General features: G+C 32.3%; 1 protein-coding gene across 3 annotated transcripts in view; it reads right to left on the bottom strand.

Annotated features, from left to right (window-relative positions):
• Window positions 1-358: 358 nt before the first annotated feature.
• Window positions 359-15512, bottom strand: part of ERGIC2 (ERGIC and golgi 2) — a 79456-nt gene continuing 64302 nt past the window's right edge. For 2 of the 3 annotated variants that reach the window (XM_074194802.1, XM_074194804.1), the window contains 6 exons: window positions 13318-13373; window positions 11871-11969; window positions 9650-9747; window positions 3390-3552; window positions 2577-2659; window positions 359-2054 (listed from right to left, as the gene is read on the bottom strand). In XM_074194802.1, the coding sequence (XP_074050903.1) occupies window positions 1989-2054; window positions 2577-2659; window positions 3390-3552; window positions 9650-9747; window positions 11871-11969; window positions 13318-13373 (565 nt within the window). In that variant the 3' untranslated portion in view covers window positions 359-1988. The remainder of the gene's footprint in view (window positions 2055-2576; window positions 2660-3389; window positions 3553-9649; window positions 9748-11870; window positions 11970-13317; window positions 13374-15512) is intronic. The other variant, XM_074194805.1, reaches the window with a different exon arrangement.

Genomic DNA, 15512 nt, shown 5'->3' with positions numbered 1-15512 from the left:
TATTATGATAGAAGGAAAAAAAATTATTTAAGCAATTTTTTAAAATGTTAAAAATAATTAAATGTCTCCTACATTGCTGAAATCCAAGCTGGTGGCTCTATGGTGTTGTGGGGGCGGGGGGGGGGGGGGAATTTTGCCTCAGGGAGAGAAATGGATGAGGGAAACAACTAAATTGTATTTTATTGGATGAAGTCATTCAAAACCTTGTAGTATGATAAAATTCTAATCTTTAAAAACTATTTTAATAAAGCACAAACCACAAAATGTTCCTTAAAGTAAAATTCTAATACTTTGCTATGCAGAATCCAACTACAATCCTACAGTTAAACGCTTTTAGAGAAGAAATAAAATGAGTTAATTATGGGGTTTTCACTTTTTTTAATGCATCATTTTTCATGGCAGTAAACTTTCTGCAAAGTGCTTGCTAGATGTGAACTCTACTGCAATCTAGTTCCTTTCAGTAACTCTTCACTTGCTTTTCCATAGTACGTTAAGATTATCAACACTATTTTCAAAAAAATGACTCCTTCAGCCCTTATATTTTTTTTCCTATATCTAACAGACAACTCTGAGTTTAGCTTCTCCTAATATGCCATTATTTACAAAGCTATCATGTAATTTCTAGTTTTTTTTATAGTAGCTAGCATATGTCTGATTTAGCTTATTACTTACCTGGAAAATTACCACATTCCCTTTCCCCTTAATTAAGGTTTAAAATTTTGGAATCAATAAACGTTTCCTCCAAAGTCCTTAAATATTTACTACAAAAGGAAAACTAGAGTTTGGCATGTTTATTGAAAAGGAAAATATGGCAGTTCAGATTACAGTCCTCTTTGTTACCTTCAATTTTATTGTATTACTGCTATTTTTAATCAACCTAAGGTTACAGCTACATACTGAACATCTGCAGAATTGTAAACCTAAAATCTGACATTCTTAATATTAATAAAGTAATTTTTTTGACCCATGAAATTTTAGGGTAGAATGTGTCTTTAGTCACCATCACCCTTCATCATTTTACATTAGAGAAAATGGAAGTTCATGTATGTTACAAATCACATTCCTTCATTTGGTATCTAATAACCCCTGCATCTTGTCATTTAATAATGCTGGCTCCTTCTGACTTGCTCTTCAACTTTATATTGCTTGGATAAATTAACTTAAATCAATATAGCATAGATATTAATATAACAAGTCCACTTCTTAATTCCTTCACAAGATTCTCACAAATACAATTGTTTTCCATTTAAATTCACAGAACTTTGTATGTTCAGCTATAAAATCTTTTCAAAGAAAGGAATTGATCAAATAAGGAAAAATAGTATTTTTTTAAAGGAATGAGTTTCCTTACTACCATAACAAAAGTGTTCTTAAACTTTGTCAGTAAGATAAAGCTTAGTTACATTTCTAAGCATCAATGACATCATGGTAACTTTCAATTTTATCATCTTCCTAGCCTGAGCAATGTTAGATAATTAAAAGACCCAATTAAAGTAAAAAGTAATTAGGTCACATTTCTTATTTTATATCAGCCTTAATAGAATCTTTGTATTGGTATGGCTTAGTATTTCTGTTCTTCTCCTTTGTTAATAACAGGATGGATCACTGATTTTCAATAACAGGACTAACCTTATACATGTTTTAATTACAACATGCGGAGATCTACCATGTCCATTACCTTTTTTATTCATATGCAGTTTTGACTTTTTTCTTAAAAATGACCTGATTTTAATGTTGACTACCCTTTAGTTGTGAAAGTAGTAGTTGGGATTTTCCTTACAGAATTTCTCCTGTAGAGTTCAGTCAGAAGATGGGCCTCAGGACCTCTTCTAACAAATTTGTAACAGACACAACATACACAAGGCTGTTGCTGTTTTTTAAGGTGTGATTTCTCCTTCCCATTCATACTTTCTTTTCTTTGAACATATTGCACAATATTTTATTATTAAAAAAAGATTTTGTCAGGCAAAAAAGTTTTTCTCCTTTTCTCAGGAGACACTATGTATACTATTTTTTGTAAGAGGTAAGTGGTTGTTTGTGTGGCCATCCTGGACCTAGAAAATAGAAAAAGATAATATGATTAGTTTTAATTCTTGTAAACTATAAATATAGAAACTTCATTTTCATTTAAATTTGGATACAATGGAGGTCCTCAAATATCTGCCTTTTTTTGACCCCAACTATGATTTCACTAGTTTGAGTACTTAAAACTCACTAAAACAATGCAGATCAACAATCGCTCTGTTCTCTAAACAGATGACTGAGACAGGAAAAAAGGTTAAGTAATATGCCTTAAGTAAAGGGTTTCACAATCAGAAAGTATAAGAGGCTAGACTAGAACCCAGATCTTCCTAATTATGACACTGTCCCTCAAATTTCTAATTGAAATATTGCAATATATGAAACGCGATACTGGTACTCAGATGATCTACTAAATTTGGGGGGTGGGGGGTGGGCAGGGGTAGTGATTGAGGCAATGAAATTAAGTGACTTGCCTAGGATCATACAACTAGTAAGAGTCAAATGTCTTAGGCCAGATTTGAACTTAAGTTCCCTGTTCTACTATTCTTACTTACAGAACTAACAGGTTTGTAGGCTCCAAGTCTGAAACGACAACAAATTATTTCAACTATGAATTTTCCAATTCCATGTAGCATGCCTGTAGTTAGAAATAAGTACATAAAAAAAAGAGAACAAGAAGTTTTTTTTAAAAAATAAATTCCTGAATTATCATTTAAGAATAAATAACAACTAACTAGACCAATATAGTTTAAGATGTGGAAAGGGGCAAATAATTTTATGGACAAAGCCTTTTACTTACAGCTAATAAAAATCCAGAATTGTTGAAACAAAAATTTAACAAAGCCACATAGTTCCTAGCCTTCAAAAGTCAACTTTTCCAATTATAGTTATGAAAAGCTGCCAAAATAAAAAAAAATGAGTCCTGTCTTCACTTTTGAGAAATATAAGATATTGCAGCATTACACTTTATCCAAGTGGCAGTATGATTTTATATTAAAAAAAGGGCATGCCTACCACCACAGATAGATTCTACTATCCCCTTTTTTATGCACAAGAAAACAAAGGATCAGAAAACCTTGACCCAAAGGTCACATAATTTTTGAAGTAGGGCTCAAACCCAGGTTATACAATCATAGATTTAGATCTAGAAGGGACCATAAATGTATAATCCAAACTTTTGGCTTTTTATTCAAATGACCAAACTGAAGCCCAAAGAGACTAAGTGGCAAAGCAGAGATTCAAACCCAGAATTCTGACATTAAATTTATTTTTTTTCTATTGTACCATGCCTCCTTTATGACTGACTCAACACTCTTTCCCATGATAAACAGCCTTTGCAGAAATAAGATAGAAAAATGTTGTATTACCTGTTGTTGAGAAAATTCCTCCAATAATACCACACAGTCTCACCAAAAACTGCCAGAATGGCATATGTTCTTCAGTCACTGTTACCATAAGGGAACTAAGATCATATTTCATAAATATCCCAGATACACCATGGCTTCCTGCTGCATGGTTAATGGCACGTTCCTAAAGCAATCAAATTAGAGGAAAAAGAGAAAGACAATAATTCATGTCAACATTATATAGTTAACTTCTATTGCTTCTTAACTTTTTGACTGATGTTTATTCTAAGGAATTCAGGGAGAAAACAGTTCCTATGAATTAAAAGTGGATAGTAAATGAGAGAAGAAATTTGTTTCACATCAGTAACTCAGATATAAAATTCCAATGTTTTTTTTCCCTGCTACAGGTACTTTTTAAAGATCCTTATAGTAATTAGTTTTATGCTGGTTCAGAGCAGCTGATTTCATAAGAAAGGGGATGCCCAATGAAGAAACTCCCTTTGCAAAAGCATATTAATTAACAATTGGTTATGTACAAATATTGTAACAGTACACAAAGAAAAAACTGGGGTCCTGGTCCCTTGCCATCAATTCAATATGTAAATTATGATGAGATAATATGTAAAAATAAAAACAATATTCAAAATAAACAAAAAAGTAATTTGAGAAAAAAGCACTCTCAGTTGAAGAGGTGAATCACCAAAGACTACAAGTAGAACACAGCTCTTCTGTTAAAATATGAAATTAAATATTGATTCTAATATTTAATATAATATAATTCCAGATATGAGGGGCACTCAATATAATGGTCAAAAGATGGGAGAAGAAATGTCTGTTAGGCAGAAGAACAATTAAGACCATAAAGTGTGTGAAATGGATTAATTTATAATAACACTGGAGTTGCAGTCAGGAGCCTAGTTGTTAGGGTCATTTAAATTCCAAACAAAGGAATTTATACTTGATCCTAGAGGTAACAGGGAGCCAAACAAATTTTTGGAACAAGGGAATTTGTGATTAGATCTCTAAAATTTATGCCTATCACAATAGCAGCTCTGTGAAGGATAGAATGTAGAAGAAAGTCTTGAAGCAAGAGGACTGACTAGACAACTATTCAAAATAAAACAGGGGAGAAATGAGAGCTAGATTCATGATGGTGGCCATATTAGTTAAAGGAAAACTTGCAAGACTTGGCAAACGATGGGTCTGTATGATTAAGAAAAATAAATCAAGGATGGTACCAAGATTGATGTACTAGGTGGTTGGAAGGATGGTGGTATGCTTGACAAAAAAAAAGTGTGAAAAGGAGGTGGGGAGAAGAATGAGATAATTATTTACTATTATTACTATCATGTATATAGTGCTCACTATGTGACAGCACCATGCCAAGTGCTTAACAATTATTACTTCATTTGAGCCTGGAAGGTGGATGCTATTATCCCCATTTTGAAGAAACTAAGACAAATAGAAGTTGATGATTTGCCCAGGGTTATATAGCTTGTAAGTGCCTGAGGCTAAATTTGAACTTAGGCCTTCTTGACTCCAGGTACAGCACTTTATCTACTATGCAACTCAACTCTTCTGAACATGTTGGGCTAATAGGATATCCAATTCAAAATGCCCCCAAATCAGGCTGATGTAAGATGGAAGTTTAAAGAAAGAGAGTACAGATAGAGATGATTAAGCCAGAGACTTATCTATAAAGATGACAAAGCTTCCAACATTAAGGTGGTTACCAAAAGAGAAAGAAAATAAGGCCAGAACTAGGCATTGAGGAATGATCACAGGTAGGTGGAGCCTATATGGATGATCCTGGCAAAAAAATCTTAGACAAGGTAGAGAATAAAATAAGAACATTGGCATAAACCCAAATAGGAGAGCATCCAGGGAGAAGGGATGGTCAGCAATGTTAAAGAAAATTAAGAATTAAGAAAAGGTCACTAAATTTGCCATTCAAAAAAAATTGAGGAATAACTGAGTAATTTATGACATTTGAATATAACAAAACACTGTTGTTCCAAAAAAAAATAATGAAAGAGACAATTTCATAGACTTCTAGGACACAGAAACTGATGTAGAGTGAAGTGAACAGAAACAGAACGATTTATAGAAGAACAACATTGTAAGTCAAAACAACTATCAAAGATTTAAGAACTATGGTCATTGCAATAACCCAGAGGTCTCCAGTGGACTATAATTAATCCCACATTACCTCTCCCTGATAGGTGATGGATTCAAATGTGGAAAAAGGCATATATTTGTAGACACCACTACTATGTTCATTTATTTGGCTTGACCACACTTACAAGAGGTTTTTCCACCCTCTTATTTTTAATTGAGAGGGGATAGCAATGATAATGCCAAAATTTTTAATTAAGTATAGGGGGAAGATGATGGAGTATTTCTAGGCAACAGAGAAAGAACCAGTTCATAGGAGAAACTGAAGATCAAAGAAAGAGGAGGAAAAGGAGAGTAAGAAAAGGCAGAAAAGGAGAAGGGGAAAGGGAAAGGAACGATAGGAAGAGGCAAGAAAAGAGATGAGAAACGGAAAAAGATACCACAATGATGGGGGCAATCTGCCAAAGCAAACAGGAGAGAACAGGATCTTTGTAGGGCCTTGGGCAAACCACTATTGCCTTGCAAAAAAAAAAAACCTAAAAAAAAAAAAAAGATTTCCAAACAAGGGAAGGATAGCATGGTGAGAAGGTCAAGCATACATAAATAAATGTAATGAAGGGGCAACTAGGTGGCACAATGCATGGAGCACTGGCCCTGGAGTCAGGAGGACTTGAGTTCAAATTTGACCTCACATACTTAATAATTGTCTAGCTCTGTGACCCTGGGAAAGTCATTTAATCCCATTGCTTTAAGTAAATAGAAATTTTTTAAAATTTAAAAAAATAAATGTAAAGGTAAAAACAAAAAAGACTGTGATAAAAATATTTTTTAAAGCACAAAAACCCTAGAAAAGATGTTCTTGTGATCTCAAAACTATGGAGACAATGAAGAGGAGGGAAAGGGGAACAGATACATGAATCTAATACTAAATAAGAGTAGAAGAGGCAGAAAGTAGAAAGTTAATCATGGATTAAGTGCTACAAATTCCTCAATTCCAGGAATCAAACAAGCTCAGGAGCCAATAAAAGGTCAAGGCAGCTCAGAGCTTTATGGATCATGGAAGAGTTTAATGAAAGCCCCAGAGTCTAAGGACAAGGAAGAAATGGAACTACCTGGAAGTTGACTCAGGGCTAGCTCATCCCTATGTAGCTACATTCATTTTTGAAAAGTTTTTTTCCCTCCCACTCTTCCCTCTCCCTACCAAGCAATCTTATATAGGTAATACATGCACAACATTGGTGCTTTTAATTAATCAATGATAATCCATTCTATCTATTCCTACATTGTCTCAAAAGTGTTCATTTTCTTTTTTTTGTTTTGTTTTTTAGGTTTTTTTTCAAGGCAAAGGGGGTTAAAGTGGCTTGCCCAAGGCCACACAGCTAGGTAATCATTAAGTGTCTGAGGCCGGATTTCAACTCAGGTACTTCTGACTCCAGGGCGGGTGTTCTATCCACTATGCCACCAAGCCACCCCAAAAGAGTGTTCATTTTCTCCCATAAATGCTTTAGTTCTGAGTACACTGTAATGGAACTATAGTTATCCATTTCACATCATAACTTTTCCCATCGCTATTTTGATATATCCCATGACAGCATAAGAAATTAAATGGGAATCTGGAATTTAAACAGAAGTCACAGACAACACCCAAGGGTCAACAGATGATAGAAAAAAGTTTAGAAACTCAGAAATGTATAAAATATATGCATAATATTAACAACCCAAATTTTACAAAAAGAAAAGAAAATTCAGATTTTGTGTAAAAAAATTTTACAATAATTTTCCAGATCTCCGAGATACTGCACCCCTAACTTTGACTATGTACACTCCTTTTCCATAACCCATTTTAGTTAAGTTATAATTAGTCCTAGGGTTTAAAATAATCACTATAATGAAGTCAACTCTTTCCCTAAGGAAATATTAAGGAAAATGCTAAATATGATGATAATTATTAATATTATTCTCCTAAGATACTATAACATAATTTAAAATGCTACAGCTCAAACTTTTTTTTTTAAGGTTTCTTTTTTATTACAGGGACAGGAGGGGAGGAGAGAACAACCAATACAGGGACTCTTTATCTTGTCCAGCTGCTTCCATCCAGAAACTATAGTTAGTAGCAACAGTTAGTTATTCAATGGACAGATCCCTATACTAATTCACATGAAAGTTTCAACTTGGGTTTTGAACTTAAGACAGTTTGGTAGTATTTTGCCTTCAGAACTTACCATATTAGTACAAACACTAGTTAGTTTTTGGCCCATCTGAAGCTCAAAACTACTAGAACTTAAGCAATCCATAAACCTCAATCTCTCTCATCAGCAAGGACTACAGGTATGTTCCATCACACCCAGGGAGAAAAAGTCATTTAGTAACAAAACTTAAAAACAGTTATCATTGTGTCATGTGGCTAAATGGTAAGAGGAAATATTAGCATTTCTAGCTGACAAAACATTATTAAGTGGCAAGGTCACTCAGAAATCCACCACTTTATCCTGTTTCTTTTCTAAATGAAATATAACCACAACTAATCATGCTTTCAGTATAACCTATGTCACTAGGTCAACTACTTATGAATCTCTTTTTCATTCACTGGAGTAGGCAGAAGAGATATGATTGTACTCAATTCTTTTTCAAGTCACACAATAAATAAATAAATGTAAGAATGAACCATAAGTATATTTCTTTAATTAGTTTCAAGGCACAAAGGTATATATAAAGAAAATCATCTAAAATGAAAACTTGCTGTATTTAATATCTATATTTTTTAAGACATTAAAAATAGATTTCAGTTGAAGGCAACGAAAATTTCTCTAATAATATCCTATTCTGTAACCTCACTATAATAGATTTTATACTGGGTTCTCAAAGCCTATCTATATCACTATATAAGATCTGGCAGGTCCTATTACCAACCACAGAAAAGCTCATCATTAATTACATGGTTGGCCATTAGGGAATGGATATTTAAACCCATTTTCATCCTGCTCCTACTCCTGCTCCCAACTTCCTCTAGACTTTAAAATAATGCCTCCTCTACTATTGGCCTAGAACTTTGCTCAGTGCTTAAGGCCTCATCACCCTGAAACAAATGTATTTCTTCACAGGGCCTGAACCCACGCTCCCATTTTTGAGTTCCTCCTGAAGACTTCTAGAGGACATAAGGTTGGCTGACCTGCCTTCAATATAACTCAAGGTCTTCATTACTGCCACTATTAACCTACATTCCAACCACTCCTAATTCTCTACTTTTCACCTCCATTTTCTATATTGTCTTCTCCCAACAGAATGCAAGCTCTTAGAGAGCAAGTGCTATTTTTTTATTGTTATTTGTATCCTCAATGCTTAGCATGTTCCTGACATATAGTAAGCACCTTCTTCCATCCAGGAAGGGAGTTTCAGTCTTTGTTGAAGGGAATATACATATTAAGGAAATAGATGTTTTGGACTGGTTTGAAATTAATATAAGTCTTCAATGTTTGTGTTTCCAACTTTTTGTGATCCCATTTGGAATTTTCTTGACAAATATACTGGAATAATATCCCATTTCCTTCTCCAGTCCAGCAAAGAGGGCTAAGTGACTTGGCCAGGGTAATACAGTTAGTATCTCAGGTTGCATTTGAAATCAGTAAGATGAATCTTCCTGATTCCAAGTCCAGTGCTCTATCTACTGCACTGCCTAGTTGTCCTAAAATAAATAAATAAGATTAAATATACAAAATGTTAAACAATTTCTGGATTTACTAAAAACCATTTTAGGAGGTAAAAAACCAAAATCAATTCATTTTTCTCTGCATTGAAATTTTACAATGAAACAAATACAGGAAAAATTTTACATTTAGTGTGAAATTATATGCCAATTTTTATGAACACATATTAGTTTTGATACATTTCCAGTCTTTTACTCTTTTATTTTTTATTTTTTTAGGTTTTTGCAAAGCAATAGGGTTCAGTGGCTTGCCCAAGGCCACACAGCTAGGTAATTATTAAGTGTCTGAGGCCGGATTTGAACTCAGGTACTCCTGACTCCAGGGCCGGTGCTCTATCCACTGTGCCACCTAGCCACCCCTCAGTCTTTTACTCTTAAATGAATTCAATTTTTCTTCCATTAAAAAACTATGAATTAATAATTAATACCAGATCATTTGACTAGTCTGAAATTAACTTACCCTTTCTGTCACTGAAAACTGGTGAGTGTCTGCTGAAATTCTGTATGTATTGAGTTTTGTTGGCACAACTGTGATAAAGTACTGGAACATCTGGTTATCTAGAATAAAATAAGAAAAGCTTTTCAGAAAGTCAATCATAAAAATTAGTATTTAAAAAAAACCACTGACTACCTGTTTTCATGAAAATTAAAACCTTCCATCAACTAGCAAATAGTAACTAATAAGAACTACTGATTTATTAATAATGTATGTAAAACTTGGTTACATGGAACCATTGACACCAAAATGACTACAAACGTAACAAATTCGAAGAAAAACTAACCAATTTGCTACCAAATTCCAACATCATTACAAACACTATAAATTTGGTGGGGTAAAATAAAGTTATAATGAATTAATACAAAATTTAAAAATTTTAAAACCAAAGAACTTTCAGCTATTATCACAAACATCTTCATATTTCATACAGGAACCAAAATTTAGAGCAATGCTAAACAAAAATACCTGAGATATCAGTATTATGTCAATTACTGAATATAGCAAAAAACCTCTGCAACAGTTTCTTGGTCTCCAGAAAATCAAAAAAGTTGCACTTTAAAATCTCTACATTCATTGGGGTTTTTTTCCCCCAGTCATTAATTTAATGGAAAAAAAAAATCAATACTGTCAATGAAAATATAAAAATTGCTCAGCTGAAGCAACTGCTGCTCGATAGTTATTTGCCCTACACCTATTTAACATCTATTTGGATTCATATCACAATACAGAACTATTAAAATAACTTTAGCTTTTAATTTCTAATTTCAATTGTTTCAATTAGGTAATTAACATTAATTAGCTCCTTTATATATAAAAGTCACTGGCAAAATGAAAATAAACTGAAATAACAAGTATACTTCAAATTTTGGGGTGGTGGTGAAGGGGGTGAGGGGGGAATGGGGGAAGGGAAGAAAAGAAATTTCCAGTTCTACGGTGTTATCAATATAAAGAATTGCAGGTAAGGAAATTTCTTGTAGCAATGAAGAACATCAGTTGTTTGAAATTTGGAATCTTTGAGATGTCTGAGGAACACTAAAAGGTTCGAATGGCTTAGGGTTCTACACCTAGTACATGAGTTGGCAACATGTCCTAAGTGTCTTTCTAGGTCAAGCTCCTTTAAAAAACTATATAGAAATCTAACTTTATGAGTTTTATAGCTTAGATGAAGTTTATAGATTCTTATAAAGCAATCTAGTTCAAATTTGGATCAGGAGATCAGAGCTCAGCTTTAGGTGTGGGTCTATACCTAAGTAGCAATCAATTTAATTTTGTTTTTTCTCATTTATAAAAGAAGGAGGGACATTGTGTGAGGTGTAAAAATCTGTAATCTTTTTGTAATACCAAAAATAGTAGGCATTGTCTTAGAGAAGACTAAATTTCAATTTGGCCAAAGAGTACTTTACATTTGTCTCTTTAACTATAATTTTTAGAGGCATAACATAATTTCAACTATGATGCTCATTAGTGAAGACATATATTGTGTGGACATGAAGATACAGGCAATTTGTGGTCTAGTCTGACATCTTGAACTAACAGTGACCAATGCAAATTCTCCAATTATATATCTGCTATAATGTATATTTGATGATTTTATATAATTTTGTGTTTAAGAGACTATGGGGGTTCAGAGCTCCTTTAATAAGTTTGTCCTCTGACTTCTTTTTTCTGTATACCATATTTTTCTAAACTGTAAATAGTATATCTGCCAAAAATAAAAAGCATTATGGATTGAGTGCTACAAGAAATAATAAGATGTTAGTGAATCTATTTTTCTAACTCTGTAACTACAAGTAAACAATTCATAAAAAGAAATGTATATGGTTTGTAAAAATTCCATAGATGCTTTTAAACTAGTAGTACACTTCTGGATGTTAAGAATCAAAGTGAGGTATTTTTTCCCCATACCTTCTGTTCAGTTTTTATTCTGCCTTTAATGATCAGAAAACAGCAGCTTCAATGAAATACAATTTCCCCATACTTGAAAACTCTTTCTATGTTGTCCTATTTCTAAATTGATTAATATAATTTTTTAGCATTTCTTTCTATGACCTATGTTCTATCTAACCCTTTAAAAATGTTCAATGCTATCTCTTCCCCTTTTAACATATTTGAACCTGAAATATTATCTAAATGATGATAGTTCAACAAAAACAAACTTCTATATCTATTACAAATTACTTACGATCTATAGCAATTTTTTCAGTTCCATCTAATGGATTAATAATTCCTGGAACAAGTTCACCAAAAGACAAATGATCTATTCTATGGGAAAAGTTGTAGGCTAAAAGACAAAAAAAAAAATACAAAAAACCATAATATTGCGAAACATTACCTTCTAGGAACAATTTTACAATTCTTTGTTTTGTTTTTGGAGGGTTTGGGAAGAGGAGAGGCAATCAGGGTTAGTGACTTGCCCTGGGTCATACAGATAGTAAGTGACTGGGGCCAAATTTAAGCTCAAATCCTCCCCTACTCCAGGGCTGGTATTCTATCCACTGCACCACCTAGCTGCTCCCAATTTTACAATTATTTTGCCCTATAAATAAACTCTAAAAATCTATATGCTCAAAAATAGTTTTATTTAATAGAAATGCTGAAATAATTTTCAGAAAAATCTAAACTAATGTATATATAAGCCAAGATTTCATTATTCTACTACAGGGTTGCCCAACGTTACTTTTAAAAGTTTTGATTTAAACAACAGACAATATATTCCAATTTGGCATTTTAGTGAGAGCTCTGCAATAGCTCAGTTTCATTTACTAAAGCATTTAGTAAACAACAGGAGGCCACATAAAATCACACTACAGGCTGCATTTTGATCAGCTATATTCTCCTACATTGCCTTCCAAGAGGATGTTGCACTTTATTCCCATGTCTAAATATCTACCTATGCATTGAAATCAATTTAAAAACCCCCCAACATACTTCCAAGTCCAACAATTTAAAACTATTGTTAGTTTTATGTAGTTAAAAAATGAAATTTCTCAAATCTACTCCCCCCCCCCAAAAAAAATCAAAAGAGCAGAATAATTTCAAATGGAAGTCTTAAGGCATCTTAGTGTTATATTTTCAATCTAGTTGTTTTAGTCTTATATTATAACCGTTACATAAATTATGTTAATGGAAATGATTACTTAAAATATAGTATTCATATCATAGATGTATATATGTACTGTGTATATGTTTGTGTCAAAAGAAATTGGATGAACTTAAAATATAATTATCTCTTTACTATCTGAAAGAATGAAAAGGAAGATTAGTACATATGATATGATACGATACTTTTACATAGGTTTTATTAGCTAAAATAAATTCTGAATGTAGTCAAAATAGAAATAAGAAACAAGGAAATGGTAAGTCAGTCCTTGGGAAAAATTCAGACTGTAATTAAGACTAATTATATATATTATAATCATATATATTAATACTAATTATTTAGAGAAACTGTGAATTCACAAAATACTCATTTTTCTCTTTTTGATTTCAAATCTAATGAAAGGGTTTGACCCATTTAATGATCTGTCTACATTACTTCCTTTCAATTCCTTATCTTGCATTAGCAACAAAAATTAAACCACAATTTCACCCTAACAAATGGAGGGGGGAAAATTTCATAAATAGCTTACAGTCATGGCTGACAAGTGCTGCCAGGTGTGCATGACCTCGGGGATGTGGAATTGCCCTATAAGGATGAAAATAACAATGGTTTTTAATGAAAAAAAAGAGAGAATCTTTAAAACTAAATAATATAATTTTTCTTAATGTACAATAAAAGGACAAAGCTATAAAACTTGATTTGACAACTATCTAAGCAGCTAAAATTCACACCTCACAAACACTTTTATTATTATTTTATTCTTACTCCTATTCTGAATTTCTTCAAATTCTTAGCATAACTGTTTTCTTTTACTTGGATTGAAGATTTGAGGCTATTGTTATACTTGAAAATAATTCTTTAAATGAATAAAGATGTTTTCCTGTAAGTGAAATTGTTACTACAATGAAATTCTGAAAAGTCAACTATAAAACATCAATAAGTGATGAAATGACAAAAACTCAGCAAAAACAATTTTCTTTCTGAAAATTAAAATTATTTCAGTTTTTAACTATTTGCCCTACTACCCAGAGTTCTTGATTTGATATGAAGGAAGGTTAGGAAAAAAAAAGATGAAAGATGAACCAAAAAATAATCCTAAAGCAAACTCATAATTCAAATTTTTAGAATAAGAATACATGTTTTTTTAAAAAATAAAATCTGATTAACTTTATTTCCCCTCATCACATTATATCTATTTTGAATTTCAAAGTAACAAAGCAAATCCAGATCTAGTTGTTTTTATTTTATAAAAAGGTTATAGTCATTTTTGTTAGTCTATAAAATAACCAAACCATGGTCAAAAATGAGTTTTTATAAATAAACAACCTCTCCCCTCACCCCAAATCCTTTACTTTTGGAAGGAAACTCAGCAGTAATATTCTCACTGAAGAGAGTAAATTACACTTTTCCTCATAAAAGGTACATATTATTCCTCATGTTTCATCAAAAGAAGTGGTATAAATTATAATTTTTAAAATATAAATATGTATAAACCCCCACAATTGGGACAGCCTGTAGTAGGAAGCACTTTCCCTCTTTTCAAAGTCCGTTCATACAAGGGTTGAAGAGAATTCCATATCTTCCTTTTTAAAAAGTTAAGTTTACCTTACCCTAAAACATTACAGTTAACTATTATCTTCCAATAATGTTTGTGAAAAACAAGTATTAATTAACAAAAGATATATTAATTCTATATTTTATGTATATGAATTTCCTATTTGATCTCTGGTCATATTCCAGATATTATTGCTCATAACCTAGAAAATGAAAAATATTATTCATGTGATCTATAGCAGCACTAAATATGAAGAAAAGAAATTAACATATTTAACATTAATATGATCTTATAAGTGCATGTGGTTTTAAGGTAAAACACAAACTTAATCATTTATTTCACATACAGTTAAGATCACGAACACTGTTAAAATTACCCAAAAATATTATAAAATTGGGGATGGGGAGGGAAGTTAATAAATAAAATAATTCAATTGAATCAATAATGAATTAAATAATGAACAATAGTAAATAGTTAACAAAAAAATAATGACAACAATTATAAAGCATATATAGACTGAAAATGTCAATACTAGCTATATAAATAAAATGCTTAAATGTGAACGAAATGTCTTTAGGACTGTCATTTGATTTTAAAAATTTAAAAACTCTGGCCTAATTTATCTAAAGTTCCAGATAACATTAATTTCAGTAGTTAGAATGAAGTGCCTAGGTAGGGCTACCCAAAACCATTACCATTACCTTCTATCTAGGTCAACATATAACTTAATCAAGAATCACCCCTAAAACTTCCAAAGCAAATGAGCCCAGTTTTTGCTTAAACATCTAGTGAAGGGAAATCAACTACTTTTTAAGGTAACCCATTCAACTTGGGATAGTTCTAATTGTTAGCAAGTTTTTTTCCTTTATGTGTTTCTTTGCTGCTTTCACCTACCAGTCCTGGTTTTACCTTAATATTTGAAGATAATGATCACATGCCCACTAAGTCTTCTCTAAGCTAAACATCCATATTTATTTCAACCCATCCATATATAGTATGAAGTCAAGTCTTCATACTATTATAAATATCCACACAGTCACTAAAATGTGGCCCCTAGATTTGCTCTGACAATGACAGAAGCATCCCTATCTTCCTAGTCCAGGGAATACAAATCTCTAAAGATAAACTTAATTCAATTTTGAATGCCAGAAGGCTTCCTGGGGTAACTT

The sequence above is a fragment of the Macrotis lagotis genome, chromosome 7 (assembly GCF_037893015.1).
Source record: "Macrotis lagotis isolate mMagLag1 chromosome 7, bilby.v1.9.chrom.fasta, whole genome shotgun sequence".
Classification (NCBI taxonomy): domain Eukaryota; kingdom Metazoa; phylum Chordata; class Mammalia; order Peramelemorphia; family Peramelidae; genus Macrotis; species Macrotis lagotis.
The sequence above is the reverse complement of the archived record's forward strand: the minus strand, read 5'-3'. Positions and strand labels throughout refer to the sequence as shown.